At 31.6% G+C, this 14,136-nt stretch overlaps 1 protein-coding gene across 1 annotated transcript in view; it reads left to right on the top strand.

Moving 5' to 3' along the window:
* The window catches only part of LOC123200747 (calmodulin-like protein 12), a 24,077-nt gene continuing 9,941 nt past the window's right edge, over nt 1–14,136 (top strand). Inside the window, exons 1-6 of the mRNA XM_044616114.1 lie at nt 1–182; nt 981–1,547; nt 1,862–1,997; nt 2,623–2,703; nt 2,934–3,158; nt 3,264–3,344. Of these exons, the coding sequence (XP_044472049.1) occupies nt 1,057–1,547; nt 1,862–1,997; nt 2,623–2,703; nt 2,934–3,158; nt 3,264–3,344 (1,014 nt within the window). The 5' untranslated portion in view covers nt 1–182; nt 981–1,056. The remainder of the gene's footprint in view (nt 183–980; nt 1,548–1,861; nt 1,998–2,622; nt 2,704–2,933; nt 3,159–3,263; nt 3,345–14,136) is intronic.

Here is a 14,136-nt window from a genome sequence, read left to right as displayed (position 1 = left end):
ATTTAGAATTAAGGATGGTCCTGAGCCTACCCTAACGTGGCCCGATTCCGCCTTGTGACTGGTGATATCCCATTCCTTTGCATGAGACTGAGATCGCATTTTCTTCCTTTCACAAAACAAAATAGTTTTGCTTTCTTTGACTCGGAGTTCATCTTTTTGATCTCTGCAACCCCTTTAAAGCCGTAAGTTCTCCAAACTTTTCTGGTTTTGTTTTGTATTGTCGCTTAAATTTCAGTTATTTTTAATGTCAGAGAAAAATAGGGAAACTGCTTTACAATTCAAGAAGATCCTTAAAAAAAAAAAAATCTATGTAAATGGTGAGGAAAAGTCGGTTTATTGAACCTATGAAGTCGTAGTTAAGATAAACGAACATATATGTGACAGTTGATATGATTTTTGAGTACTTTTACATTCATAGAACCCTTAATTTGTTTTAGAAATATAAAGCTGCAAATTTTTGTATTAAGGAAATGTTAGTAATTGGCAAGGAATAATGCAATCTTTTTTTGTTCATGATCCATATTTCTTCAGAGATATTAAATTTTGCATAGATCTGAGTTTCATCTTTGAGTTTAAATTTTCGTTTTGAATGGATAATGCATCTTTAGTTTCTTTCTTTATTCATTTTTCTAGTTATCATCTTGCCAATTCTTCTATAAAAATCCTATAAAATAAACTGTAAGTTTATGTACGTTGTTCCTGTTTTTATTTTGAATGGATATCTTTGCTTAGTTTCCTGAGAGTAGTGATGAAATATACGTTTCACAGACATCTATACATTGTTATTTTTGGTGAAGCAGAGATTATATCAAATTTTATTTTGGAATAATTTGCTTTTCTTGCCAGCAAATTAAATATGTTAATTAATTTTATTCTCACATATTAACACCAAAATTAAATTTCTGTTTGACCAAATAATATATATGCATTTTAATAGGCAAAAAATTGATCATGTTTTCTGACTTGATGCATTTGCACAGGAGGGAATTAGTTGCATAATCAAAAGTGTAACTTGTCTCAAACAAAGCTGTTTGATTCAAATCAATTACTTCCACCATGAGCATCCTTAGAGGTCCATATGGATCTTCTTCCTCCACTAGTTCGAAATATGACGTGTTTCTAAGCTTCAGAGGTGCAGACACTCGAAAGAACTTTACTGATCATCTGTATAGTGGTTTGATTCGAGAGGGAATTAAGGTATTCAAGGATGACAGAGACCTTGAAAAAGGAAAACCCATTTCAGTAGAACTTCTTAATGCAATAGAAGAATCACGTATTTCAGTTGTTGTTTTCTCAAGAAATTATGTTTCTTCACCTTGGTGTTTGGATGAACTTGTGAAAATCGATGAATGTAAGAGCAAGATGGGACGAACAGTCATTCCAATTTTCTACGATGTGAATCCATCCTTGGTAATTGGAAAGTTTGAGGAAGCTTATGGTCAACATCAACAAGGATTTACAGACAACATAAAAAATATGCAAACTTGGCGAAACGCGTTGATGGAGATCACAAATCTGTCAGGGAGGGGGAGGGAGTTGAAGGATAGGTAAAAATTATAACTTTGTTTTAGTATTATCTTTTCAGTGGAAACAGAATATTGATTTGTTTAAGTTATAATAATTGTTTTAAACTTAAAAAAAGGAAGAAATCAAATATTTTTGTACAATCTTAAAGCCTGATTGTGTGTTAAAAATATAGATGTAGAGAGTAGGGAGTATAATTAATTAGCAAAGCAGAAATATAAAGTATGAGTTGTAAGTGTACACCATAGATAGATAGATAAAATTTAGTTGGTATTTTAGAAAAGTGAAGTTGTTTATGAATTAAAAAAATAAATAAATAAATTGAATGATGATGCAGGTATGAAGCAGAATTTATTGAAGGTGTTGTGAAGGAAATATCAAGTAAATTAAGTAGTTCAACTTCAACCTCAGCCTCAAATTCAACCTCTGCTTCAACCTCTGCCTCCTCAAACTTGATCAATCTGAAAAGATTAGTGAGTGCCTCTGCCACTGGAGTAATTACATGTTTAGAGAATCTTGTAATGCAGCAGGCCCACACCCTCACACTAACAGTTAGTGGGGCCAATCGACCATTGACTCACCTCATCAATCTTTTTTTTTTTTTTTTTGCTTAAATCTTTGGATCTCGTATCTTAGCCGCTTTTTCCTGAAGATGGTCTTGATACCACCACCCTACCAACTTTCTCCTGAAGAATAATCTTTGATGCCACTATCCTACCAACTTTCGCCTGAAGAATGAGATTCTATAATTAAGTGTGTTTAACTTTTGGGCTGTAGTAGCTGTAATTTTTTGTTTGAAATTTTCTTCATGTCTGGGCAAGTAAAACGTTGTAATTTTTTTTTGCTTAAATCTTTGGATCTCGTATCTTAGCCGCTTTTTCCTGAAGATGGTCTTGATACCACCACCCTACCAACTTTCTCCTGAAGAATAATCTTTGATGCCACTATCCTACCAACTTTCGCCTGAAGAATGAGATTCTATAATTAAGTGTGTTTAACTTTTGGGCTGTAGTAGCTGTAATTTTTTGTTTGAAATTTTCTTCATGTCTGGGCAAGTAAAACGTTGTAATTATGTATTATTGTGTTTATTTTCTGAAGGATACTTATTCTGAGGAGGAACTGAAAGAAGCCTTCAAGCTTTTCGATAAAGATCAAAATGGTTTCATTTCTGCTGCGGAGGTATGTTATGAGTAAGAACAAGCAATCTAGACAATACACTGTAATTCATACAGAACCAAAAGAAAAAAAATTAAGACCGAAGGAAGAAATCGATTGTAATATGACTGAATTGAAATGAGACATAATTCCTTTTGTATCTGTGCCTGAATGCATTCCGGTTTAAGAACAAAATACCTGTTTTGGATTCATTTACCAGTCTTAATGGTTCTTGTGACTTCGAAATTGTGCAGCTTCGACTTTTCATGACAAATCTTGGAGAGAAGATGACAGATGAAGAAGTCAAGGAGCTGATCCAAGAAGCAGATGTTGATGGTGATGGTCAGGTGAATTATGATGAGTTTGTTAGGGTGATGCTTGAAGGTGTTGTGAAGGACATATCAAGTAAATTAAGTAGTTCAACTTCAACCTCTGCTTCAACCTCTGCCTCCTCAAACTTGATCAATCTGAAAAGATTAGTGAGTGCCTCTGCCACTGGAGTAATTACATGTTTAGAGAAATTTTCTTCATGTCTGGGCAAGTAAAACGTTGTAATTATGTATTATTGTGTTTATTTTCTGAAGGATACTGATACTGAGGAGGAAATGAAAGCAGCCTTCAAGGTTTTCGATAAAGATCAAAATGGTTTCATTTCTGCTGCGGAGGTATGTTATGAGTAAGAACAAGCAATCTAGACAATACACTGTAATTCATACAGAACCAAAAGAAAAAAAATTAAGACCGAAGGAAGAAATCGATTGTAATATGATTGAATTGAAAACGAGACATAATTCCTTTTGTATCTGTGCCTGAATGCATTCCGGTTTAAGAACAAAATACCTGTTTTGGATTCATTTACCAGTCTTAATGGTTCTTGTGACTTCGAAATTGTGCAGCTTCGACATGTCATGACAAATCTTGGAGAGAAGATGACATATGAAGAAGCCAAGGAGATGATCCAAGAAGCAGATGTTGATGGTGATGGTCAGGTGAATTATGATGAGTTTGTTAGGCTGATGCTTGCAAAGTGATTGCAATTTCATTGGGTTGTTAGGGCACCAAATCTTTGATGCCCAGACATGAAGATGGATCTCGTATCGCTGTCGGTGATTTCATTGTAATATACAATCTATTAATTATTTATATATTAGATGGTGTTTGTGTGTGTGTGTGTTTTTTTTTTTAATTGGCAAAGGACTCTGCGTATTATTCTTCATATTTTTTGCTATACAATCTCCTTAAACTAATTTATGCCTAACTTAGTTGTATGATATTTGTTCAAAGGTGTTGATTCTGGGCAATGTTTATTCACTTCAAATTATGAAAACCGATAACAAGTTGATTCTGGAGATAAGAAGGAAGTTAACACAATTTCTTTCCTCAAGTTGAAGAAAATTATAAAAAAAATGGAATTAATGAAAAGATTATGATAAACAAACTACAGAACACACCATGTCAGCAGGAAAGATTGGCTACAAAGTTTTCCTAGAATATGTAAGTTGTGTTACACCTATTAAGTTGTATGACCATTTGTATTCTATCAACAAGCGTACATAGTACATGTCATTCTAGGGTGCAATATCATTACACTACCATTCTTGTCTATATGAACACACAATCATATGTATTTTGTGAACAAGCGCATGATCATGTCTACATGAATGTTTATTCAATATTTTATCATTACATTACCATTCTTGTCCTCGAGATAGTCCAACATGTCATTCTAAAGTGCAATATCAGGCCATTCTGGCTAAATTTCTCCTATCCAACTTACGCTAAATCAATTCCAAAATGTATATAACACAATATAACATCATATTTTCATCAAAAGAACACCAAATTCATCTAATCTAATATTGCATATCAAAATATCACAACCTTAAGACAATTTCACAACATAACACCTTAAGCAGGTTTCTAACACCTTATGATTCATAATAACATAATAATACTTTATCAAACAACATAAACATGGCTAAATTGTTATCATATCATTGTTGACATAATATGCTCATCCAAAATTCATTAATATGAAGATGAAAACTAAACTCTACTTACCTTAATGCCAAGCAAAAGATTTTGGTTGCATTGACCATCTTAGAATTGTTGGAAGTTTTCTCAAACTGATTAGAAGACGTAATAGAATATCAAGGTTTATAAAATTGAAACATATTAGAAATATTAGATAACCCTAACATATGAGAAAGTGGCTCTCTTTAGGATCTGATTACAATTGCATAAACGACCATAAATCCTCGATGTATGATAATCCATCCATTTAAAATTTTTTATGTGGCATAAAATCCATATTGTCTACATAGAATGACTCGAATGGGCGTGCCTTCAGGCATAACTATTCATTAGACCAAAAATCACACTTTCATGAACATTAAATCCTAAATATCAGTTATTAAATAAAATGACCAAAATAACTCTATGGATGTTACACATTCCCTTAGGCTTAACCTCATTTAGCGTCTTATTGAGCCCTTACTGCATTAACAAATCTCAAATTGTACTTTGTCATAACATAAAAGTACTTTTCCCATCAAATAAGGAATCTCAAATTTAGAAATAATAGACATACCTCACAAAAGAAGCCTCAAAACTCCTCCTTTCATGCTCTTCTTGAAATCATGCTTGCCTCCTCCCAAGTCACAAACCTTGCTCTGATACTACTTGTTGAGGACGCAACAACTAAACCCACAAAATATAGAGCCAACCCATAAAAAAGAACGTACTAATAAATATTTGGTTTGATTAAACCCAAAGTGGTCTACTTTAAAATATAATCAATTAATAAATCAACCGTTATAACTATGAGACTTTTCAAAGATAAAAATCACAAAACTCCTTATAAACTACTGAATATAAAAGAACACTCAAACTATAAAGACGCATAAACCCAAAAAAGTCCAATTACACCATTTTAATAGTCATTTAGCTATTATATTAGTGTCTCAGTTTTTTGAGAAACTCAACATAAAACAAAACAATCTATTTATATGAAACAAATATATTAAACAAGTGATGTGCGACAAAAACTCTAGGCAATATCTTATCATGTAGGTATACCACCCACTCTTGATTGAGGTATGTATGCCAAAGTAGCTAATTTACAAAATGTATAATTTTGTTATTACACAAATTCATAAACTTAACATGGTCCAATTCAATGCATTCTATTATAAACACAAATATTTTTTGCCTTAAAATTATCATTTTAGTGATTCATTACTCATCACCTCCACAAAAGTGAACAACTCAATAATCAAATTAAAATAAAGTGCCCAACTTCTATTTATGATTGTGAACATAATTTTGAGTTACAATAAATCTCATATCTCTCATAAATGATTGTTTCATATATATGTTGATTTTGTCTTTATATAGTAGCTCTAGAATCTTGATCATCAGTTTATTTACATATGTATAAATGTAGTATAAGAGAGATTAATGATAATATAAATAAAACAATGTTATCTATTGAATTTTTGTTTATACTATTTATAAACACCTTATACTGGTAGGGTATAATCGTAATAGTTAGAAGTCTTTGACTCTTAGCAAACACAAAACTACTCAACCTGGTTGAAGAATAAATGCAATTTGAATAAAAAAAATAAAAAAATATGAAAGTGGAAAGAGAATCTAGTGATTTTCTTACCTTGTCAACGTAATTAGATGTATAAATACGATTATGAAAATTTTCGTTGATATAAAAATTGAGAGATGAAAAAGATTTTCATAGAATTGAAATTTTCGGTTGAAATGCAATGAAGGTTATGGGAGTTTCTGAAGAAAAATAAGTACATAATTTGAGATAAAATAGTAATTTATAAGAATTATAAAATAAAAGATGTGAATTCCCTATAAAATATTATAAAGACTGATTCCTGCTTTTTCTATAATTTTTAAAACATCAAATTGGTAATTTGAAATCCTAATTATGCAATATTTTTTATGAAAACCAATAACAAGTTGATGCTTGAGATAAGAAGGAAGTTAACACAATTTCATCAAGCTGAAGGAAAAATTATAGCTAAGAAAATTATAAAAAGTGGAATTAATGAAGAGATGATGATAAACCAACTATAGAAGCCAATCAAAAGAGGCCAAGTTGTGTTAGTCTTAACTACTAAATATTTGTTCCAAGGACGCAACAAAAGTTAAAATAATAACATATTGAAGCTAAATGAGGGAAATGAACACACCATGTAAGCAGGAAAAATTGGCTCTAGAATTTTGCTAGAATATGTAAGTTCCATCCACAATTTGGTAACCAGGGACCCCATTTCTATTTGTTTGTTGGATGGGTAAACTCGGGATATAGTGATAGAACCCACAACTACTGTATCAGGTAAGTTAAAGTTTCATAAGCGTGAAAGAGGCTCGAACCCATCCACAAAAATGAATGTGATACATCCTCATTTTCTTTTTTGGTACTTTCATATGATTATCTAGTGCTTGTGACAACCCCAATAGATTCCATAGAGAATGGCATAACATCGCAGCTGAATCAGGTCCTTGAGTAGACACTGTCTATATCAATATTGTCCAAAACTACTTCCAAGTTTATAAGATTTATGAAGAAAACATTTAGAATCGTCAAAGTCGTTGACTATCACAGTCCAAAGGAATGCATAAGATATACTTTGTCCCGTTTCCGTTAAAGAAAAAATGTTCTACATCAGTAATGAATCAAAAGTACCTAGATTTATTAACCCATGCTTATTGACCTCTTTGCATAACCCAAGCCAAAGAAGCCACTAGGCACTGTAGAAAGGGAAGGGTTCAGGCCTTTTTGTTTTTCATAAACATCAAACAACAAGCTAATTGTAAAATTTTAACTTATTTGGTGTAGTGATTGTGAGTCCTATTACTATGTCTTAGGTTTACCCACCAAACAAATACGAACAAAATCTTCAATTATCCAAAAAAAAAAAGCAAGAGACACATTCTTGGCAACCTTTTTTGAAATTTTTTATCTAATATGAAATTTTGGTTGGGCCAAAGCCATCCAAAGACTTTGATTCTAGGAGAAACTTTAGTTTCCAAATCTTATCAAAAGTTTTCTAGTCTATCCAATTGAGTCTCTAATAGTCAAACACTCTAGCCATACCATTCCTGAACTATCTGTAGGTCCAAGATGAATCTGATAGAAGATATTGAGTCTTAGAAGGTATTTGGGCTAAAAGTGTTATTGATTGCACCTAAGGGCCAAAGTATAACATTGTTGAAGGTTTTCGCCCATTGTATGACCATCTATATTTTATGAACAAGTTTACGTGGTACATGCCATTCTAGGGTGCAATATCATTACACTACCATTTTTGTCTTTACAAACGCACGATCATATGTATTCTATGAACAAGCACACGACCATTTGTATTTTATCAACAAGCATACATAGTACATGTCATTCTAGGGTGCAATATCATTACACTACCATTCTTGTCTATATGAACACACAATCATATGTATTTTGTGAACAAGCGCATGATCATGTCTACATGAATGTTTATTCAATCTTTTATCATTGCATTACTATTCTTGTCCTCGAGATAGTCCAACATGTCATTCTAAAGTGCAATATCAGGCCATTCTGGCTAAATTTCTCCTATCCAACTTACGCTAAATCAATTCCAAAATGTATATAACACAATATAACATCATATTTTCATCAAAAGAACATCAAATCCATCTAATCTTATATTGCATATCAAAATATCACAACCTTAAGACAATTTCACAACATAACACCTTAAGCAGGTTTCTAACGCCTTGTGATTCATAATAACATAATAATACTTTATCAAACAACATAAACATGGCTAAATTGTTATCATATCATCATTGACATAATATGCTCATCCAAAATTCATTAATATGAAGATGGAAACTAAACTCTACTTACCTTAATGCCAAGCAAAAGATTTTGGTTGCATTGGCTATCTTAGAATTGTTGGAAGTTTTCTCAAACTGATTAGAAGACGTAATAGAATATCAAGGTTTATAAAATTGAAACATATTAGAAATATTAGATAACCCTAACATATGAGAAAGTGGCTCTTTTTAGGATCTGATTATAATTGCATAAACGACCATAAATCCTCGATGTATGATAATCCATCCATTTAAAATTTTTTATGTGGTACAAAATCCATACTGTCTACATAGAATGACTCGAATGGGCGTGCCTTCAGGCATAACTATTCATCAGGCCAAAAATCACACTTTCATGAACATTAAATCCTAAATATCAATTATTAAATGAAATGACCAAAATAACTCTATGGATGTTACACATTCCCTTAGGCTTAACCTCATTTAGCGCCTTATTGAACCCTTACTACATTAACAAATCTCAAATTGTACTTTGTCATGACATAAAAGTACTTTTCCCATCAAATAAGGAATCTCAAATTTAGAAATAATAGATATACCTCGTAAAAAAAGCCTCAAAACTCCTCCCTTCGTGCTCTTCCTGAAATCATGCTTGCCTCCTCCCAAGTCACGAACCTTGCTCTGATACTACTTGTTAAGGACGCAATAACTAAAGACACAAAATACAGAGCCAACCAATAAAAAAGAAAATACTAATAAATATTTGGTTCGATTAAACCCAAAGTGGTCTACTTTACAATATTATCAATTAATAAACTAACCATTATAACTATGAGACTTTTCAAAAATAAAAATCACAAAACTCCTTACAAACTACTGAATCTCAAAAACACTCTAGCTATAAAGACGCATAAACACAAAAAAGTCCAATTACACCATTTTAATAGTCATTTAGCCATTATATTAGTGTCTCTATTTTTTGGGATAACTCAACATAAAACAAAACAATCTATTTATATGAAACAAATCTATTAAACAAGTGATGTGCAACAAAAACTCAAGGGAATATCTTATCATGTAGGTATACTACCCACTCATGATTGAGGTATGTATCCCAAAGTAGCTAATTTACAAAATTTATAATTTTGTTATTACACAAAATCATAAACTTAACATGGTCCAATTCAATTCTTCTCCCACGACCAATCATCACTTCCTCCCCACCCTTTTTGCCTTCATTGGAGACAAAGACGTCTTCTTTTGAGACAAAGACAACCATCTTCGTCCAAAACGAAAATGATTTATTTTTCATCGGAAAGAGGGGTTTGATCGCTAGAGAGAGATAAGCCAAGAGGGAGAGCGAATGTGGCCAAAGATAGCAAATTTCATTGTCTTTGGAGATGGTTTCAAAACCCTATAGGAAAATTATAACTTTTCAAACTTTTAATTGAGAGAAAATTATTGGATTTTCAAGTTGAAGTGAGAAAATGTGATAAAACTTTAGTTGTTAAAATTTTTTTATTAAATAACAATTTTACCCTCAATTTTAACTGATAATTTTAACAAAATTTTGCTTATATGTGAGACTTTGGATTTTTTAAAATTAGAGAATGTGAGTTTGACGTTACGCCTAACCTTGGGCAGGAACAAGTCTTTTGGCCTAGATATTTTGGCCATCCATAATAATTCACAATTATTATAATAATAAATCATTATCTTTGACTCTAAATATTCCTACTATAGATATTTTTGTTTGGTGTGAGCTAAAGAAATAATTTGTAATTTCTTAGGAGGTATTCTTATTCCGAAAGTTTAGCATCCATTACACCCAAATACTCTCTTAAATTATAAATCCTATTACCTATAGAGACTAATAGACCTTTTATTTTATAAATTTGTTATTCTAAACTATATCCTAGCAATCTATACAAATCCAGTGAGTAAATTACATTTTTCCATCCAACATTTAGTTTTAAAACACTTTTCAACCTTCTCATGAATGTATATTTTTCTATCTAAAATCAAACTTCATTAAATAAAAAAGTAACACAATAAAAGTAAAATAAAAATTTCACTATCCAAAAATTAAACAAAAAAAAGTGAAAAAGAATAAACTTTTTACAAAACTCACCTCAATGTTATAAACATGATAGATGAACCCCCTTTTATAGATTTGAGAATCTACAATTCAATTCTTGCAAAAGTTAGGAAACCATAGCCCTAGTCATTAATTAGAATCTCACCTTTTTAATCAACTCAGTTGTCTTCACCATCTATAACAACATCACCATCCCCTTCTTTATCTTACAGGAAGTTGGTGAAAAAGTCAAACTAAAGGATTTTGGCAAGAAAATTAAAATTTTTAATTTATGTTCACATTATATGTAACAATGGTATTGAAAAGTTTACATGGTTTTTCAAGAAATAAAATATATAAACATGTAAACTACTTTGTACCTTGTAATTTGATTTGAAGTTTGGAAGCTTGAATCACTAAAATAAGTGATCTCTTGACTTACACCATTCAAGGAAGAAAAATGGAAGAAAGGAGAAGCTTTTCCCGGCAAAGAAGAAGAAGAAAAGAAAAATGTGTATTTTTCTTTATTTTCTCTCACATTTATTGCATTAAAACTTGATAATTATCAAGTTAAAACACATGCTTAATTCTCATTGGTTGATAAATAAGAGAAATGAGAATTTGACACATGTTAAGTCATTTGTGTCCAAAATTAATCATTTTAACTTTCTAAACAATTTAAAAGGTGTAAAATGACAATTTTGCCCCTTTTCCGAATCTTATTCGAAAAACATAATTTTTATCCTCGGAAAGTGCTAGCCAACCATGGATAAATATTTTCAGCTTCATAACACCATTTTCTTCCTTGAAATATAGGTGTGACCTTCAAGGTTCATAGTAACGTAGCCGTGGGCCCCATATCGGACGATACGTTTCATTATATCATTATATAACCTAAAACTGTCGTTAACCGATATACTTCATTTTCCGCTACAAAATGAAGCTCTCACTGATCATGTGGTATCATTTAGCAATGTCCCATGACCCCTACATCACAATGAAATACAAGCTTCATATAATATCAAATGAACCTTTCTTACTCACACTTACCATGTAGTCCAATCCCTCCGTCATTACATCCCGATTAAACTTGGATTCATGGAATGTCAAAATCCAATATTTAATCTTTTCGAATATCAAATAATACATTATAACGTGCCACATCGAAACTCTTTTCTTGTGGTCTTTTATCTATACTGGCCAGTGTTTTAGATTTTCATATTTCTCAATATTCGTATGGGAACTCAGGAGCAGTCGAACTGACGGATCCTTGTATGATCATCACTTGTCCTCTCGCTCAAGCAACATATGATCAAAACGGCTTCTGAACGAGACATGATTAGCCTCATGGTATACACCATACGAACCATACATTCCGAAACGAAGCACAACTGTGATATCTCAAGTCAAAGGATCTATACACTAGTATGATTCACGATGTATTATTGACTACATATTAATGCCCATGTGATCATCGTTCAGCGGTCACGTTCGATAAACAATAAAATAGAATAACCTTTGATCAGTTCTCTAACCATCAAATGGTTTCATTGTTTACCCATGTGTATATCCACCATGCCTAATATCATCCATTGATATACTGTGGTGATATAGCACACACCCACTATACAATACTATTGTCCAAATAGATTGTCTATGTAGGGAACGATTTGATGACGTTTATTAAAACTCATCGGGACCTCTCACATGTTGTATGCATGTAGTTAATATGGATGTAATGTACAACTACAACATGGATATAAAAGTGACATAGAAAACATGTGAAGTATGACAGAACTCTTCTTTTATTAATAATGTATATACACGATATACAACCCTTAAAACCAATTAAAGCGATTGGTTTTTAGGGCATATTCTAACACAAACATCTTCAAATTTCATTTACCCCACCATGGTGTCAGGTTGCCAAAGAAATTTATAGGTTTTCACTATAGATTTCATCAATCTCATCTTAGTGCTAAGTCATTGATGAAATCTGAAGGTTTTCAACCACTCTGACTTCTTGAACTATTCTAAACCACTACATTTGATGATATGTTTTTTATTGTTCACCATAAACTTCATCATCAAATTCACAAAGGTCATCAAATTTTTCTACTATCCTAACATTTGTTATTTTAGACATGTTTGCAACAAATTAAACAAAAATCTCCACAAATCTTGATTCATTAAATTCATTTACAATGATCACTTTTCCTTTCTTTTTAAAAGAGTTAGCACATTTTGCTTGTATGTGATCATAACTCTTACATTCACGAAATTGAATTCCCTTGTTTTTTTTTTTTTCAATATCTTTTAACAAATTTTAAATTATTGCCAAGTCCTGAAACTTGATTAGAATTTTATTTGCCAAAATTTTGTTTCCCTTTACTTGTAACATTGGGTTTTCTCGTATTTTTTAAGAAACTTGGCATAATTCTTAGTCAACATGACAATTATTTTATTATCCAAATTTTCAAAGTCAACGTTTTTAGTCTAACAATATTCAACCAAGTGTTTGAGTGAAGACTAATACATGACTTCTTTTTATACCATTTTAAAGTGAGCTCATAGTGTTAAAAAAGTTGATCAATTCATCAAGATCCATTTAATCAACATTTTGGCATTTTGATCAACTATAACTCTCTTAAATAAATCTCATATTAATAAAACATAGAAGAGATGTTGGGCTTGTGGGTCTTACGTTGTCAAGATGAGTTTTAGGTTGCAAAACCCAAAAACAAAACTATGATAGACTGTGTCTCCAAAGTGGATAATATCTTGACAGTGAGATAAATTATTGGATCATAGATGTTACAAATGGTATTAGAGCCATTTCGCATGTCTTCTTGAGTGATGGTGGAATAAATCTTTGCGAGGACGTTGAGTCCCATAAAAGGGGTTGTATATGACATCCTTAGACAAATCCCACATCGGCAAAAGCATAAGAGAGATGCCAAGTTTGTACGCCTTAAGTTGTCAAAATGTGTTTTGGGTTGCAAAGTCCAAAAGGAATACTATGATGAACTGTATATTTAAAGTGAATAATATTTTGATAGTGAATTAGGCTATTGGATTAGAGATGTTACATCAACATTAGTCTTTTGTTCTACAAGTTCTAATTCTTATTATTTCTTCTTCAATTTGCTGGTGTTTCCATTCATTAATAGTTGAAATCCAATCTTTTTCATTAATCGACTTTATGAAAGCCCTTATATTGTCTTCTAATAAAGATAGCTAATTATATCCTATATGGGTGGTTTGTGGCTAAACCACCTTCACATAATGTATGCATTATGAGGTTAAAAACAGTTGTAGAATAAGAAATCAAACAAGTAAGCTAGAAGCAATCATGAGTGGATCTATTAAATATAATAAATTCAAAAACTGTTTTAATACCAGTTGTAAGTTCTCATGATATAGATTGGTTGTGTACACATGTTGTGAGCACAATTAATATATAAATAATTGAACTACGATTTCAAGAAGACATACATCGAAATATAGGAAGAGTAATAAGGGAAAAAGAG

This window comes from Mangifera indica, chromosome 17 (assembly GCF_011075055.1).
Source record: "Mangifera indica cultivar Alphonso chromosome 17, CATAS_Mindica_2.1, whole genome shotgun sequence".
Lineage (NCBI taxonomy): Eukaryota > Viridiplantae > Streptophyta > Magnoliopsida > Sapindales > Anacardiaceae > Mangifera > Mangifera indica.
This window is presented reverse-complemented; position numbering and strand designations above follow the sequence as displayed.